Raw genomic sequence first — 2,741 nt, forward strand, 5'->3', positions numbered from 1 at the left:
ATGACTTCTATTACTCGTATTTGTTGATATGCAGGTGATAGTGATGATAGTTTCTAAACTAGCACTCGTTTCGTACACTACTTTATTAATTTCTATACCAAATCTATAATTTTAATCTAATCCAATAACTATGTTGTACTTAAATGAAATTTTTACAAAAGATAGATTCTGCTATAAAAATCCACCTAAAACTTACGGGGCAATTCTGGCTAAGATAGTTGCAAGTCTTTTGTAAGACAATTGAAACTCCATAGGGAAGTTAGTTTGAAAGATTTTGTTTATTCTGGAACGAAAGTCTTACGCAGAAAGCTTTCTTGCCAACTTTCATGCGAAAAGCTCTTTTCACAGCAAGCATATTCCAAATGGAGATTAATATTATTTTGCTCGCGCTGCCAACAGTCGCAATGGCTAAGTGCTAACGACTGGCGTGCCATTCGAGAGATCCGAGGTTGGAAGTCTCGGGTAAGGATTTTTATCTTTTTTAATTTGATTTTTTTTTTAATAATTTTTTTTTTATTTATTTTTCCCTTTAATTTTTTAAATGTATTGTAAAAATAAATACTTATACAGTGGTGGAAAAATAAATAGGGACACGACATTTTTGCAAATTTTGCCTATTTTTCTTTCGTTTATTTAATATTTGTAATTTTTTTATAAAACTGTAGCTCATTATCTAACCATATAAATTCATGTTTCAAACTTTGTGAAAAAATTATAAAAATTCTGTAAAACTGCATCTAAATTTTCAACTTTTTAATCAGGTTTTGTAGAATTTGTTTAGTATGTAGCCCATTAAATTTTAGTAGAATGAAGTGTAAGTTTTAAGTTGCTAAAAGATCGCGCTGATTTTTGGAAATTTTTTTGTGCATTTTCCTCCATACAAGGTATGTTCGAAATTTTTTTTTGTTTGGAAAAAAGTGCGTAATACATTCAGAATAAAAATTATTAAAAATCAACGCGATTTTTTAGGAACTTCAAAATTGCACTTTATTCTACTAAAATTTAATGGGCTATAAAACTGCATACAAAATTCTAAAAAATCTGATTAAAAAATTGAGAATGTAGATGCAATTTCGCAGAACTTTTTAATATTTGCATAAATAATAAATATTACATAAACAAAAGAAAACTAGGAAAAATTGGTTGAAATATCTTGTCACACCACTGTATGTGCTTTTTCCATGAAATTTTTAGAGACTTATTTGATATATTTTTTCAGTTAAATCTTTTTCAATTTATTTTTAGATTTTATTGTTTGGAAAAGAAGTATTTCTTGATTAAATTTTATTTTTAGAGATTTATTTTATTCTAAAAAATCTGATTAAAAAGTTGAAAATGGAGATGCAATTTTGCAGTTTTTATAATTTTCGCACAAAGTTTGAAATGTGGAATTTATATGGCTTTTGTTAGATAATGAGCTATACTTTTGTGAAAAAAAAACAAAAAATATTAAATAAACAAAAGAAAAATAGAAAAATTTTTTTGAAATGTGTTGTCCCCATTTATTTTTCCACTACTGCATATACTTTTTTTTCCATTTAATTTTTAGACACTCATTTGATATATTTTTTTAGTTAAATTTTTTTCGTTTTTTTCTATTTAATTTATAAATTTTATGGTTTTAAAAACAAATATTTTTTAATTTCATTTTATTTTTGGGCATTTCTTTTGTTTTATTTTCTTTTTTTAAAAATTTATTTTTTTGTAATTTTTAGATTTATTGTTTAAAAAAAAAATTGTATTTTCATTTACTTCTTTCGTTTTTTTGTAATTTTTACTTTTTTTTTAATATCATTTCTGTTTTAATTTCATTTAATTTTTATAAACTTATGTATTAATTAAATTTAATTGAAATTTATTTCTCTTTCAATTTGATTTTCTTTTAATTCTTAATTTGTACTGCTTTAAAAAACATTTTTTTATTTCATTTAATTTTTATAAGTTAGTTTATTTTTTTATTGTTTATTTTTTTTTAATTTTTTAGTGATTGAATTTTTAGTACTATATTTTTTTTTGTTTTTATAAATATTTTTTTCATTTAAAATTTGGCATTTTTGAAATTATGAGCTAAAAATGTACACACAGTTTTTATTTACCTTTCAGCAAAATCTGGAGCAAATGTTTGCTATAATTTGTTAAAAGGAAAACCTAAGGTAAAGTCGCCCTCGTATTTTCTGACGAACGTATTATTTTGAGTTGTGATTCTTTTGAAGACGATGTGCGATATTATCGTTTTAAGCAACCATCTGTTTTTCAGGGCAACCATATCCCCTGACAAAGCTTCATAGGGCAGAATAGGTGCCTTCTTTGACTTACAAGAGTGTGACATTTTAAGAAACGAACACAAAATGTTTTCACTATTTGCCTTAATTTGGAATCGAACACGAAAAGAGAAAGGGGCAATAAAAAAGCGACAAAGAAAGAGTAAATAAAGAAAACTGCCCTCTTTTCGAAAAGTTTCAAATTTTATCCAAAAAAACGTTTGCATTTAACAAGCTACTGCTAAATTTTCAACATTATCTACTTGTCGAGGACTCACAAATTTACAATATTGTTACAAATATGTTTTAGGGATGAACTGGATTAGAATGACAACAAAGTTAATAGCTGCTTAAATTTTTGCACAATTTATTAAAACGAACCAAAAAGCCACACACTTTTAATATCTTTAAATAAATGAAGATTGTTTTTAAATTGCTACATACCTCGCACATCGGCTATTTCGGCAGCTTCTCGTTGCT

The 2,741-nt window shown here is 25.4% G+C and overlaps 1 protein-coding gene across 1 annotated transcript; it reads right to left on the reverse strand.

Moving 5' to 3' along the window:
- Positions 1-1,173: 1,173 nt before the first annotated feature.
- LOC118732357 (LIM and SH3 domain protein Lasp-like) lies at positions 1,174-2,741 on the reverse strand (the record flags this gene model as incomplete). The annotated part of the gene is given in 2 exon segments (XM_036461487.1): positions 1,174-1,225; positions 2,706-2,741. Coding segments are annotated over 2 exon segments (71 nt in total), but the record flags the coding sequence as incomplete, so codon positions are not given.

Source organism: Rhagoletis pomonella, unplaced genomic scaffold (genome assembly GCF_013731165.1).
Source record: "Rhagoletis pomonella isolate Grant_MI unplaced genomic scaffold, Rhpom_1.0 Rhpom_scaffold_19192, whole genome shotgun sequence".
Taxonomy (NCBI): Eukaryota; Metazoa; Arthropoda; class Insecta; order Diptera; family Tephritidae; genus Rhagoletis; species Rhagoletis pomonella.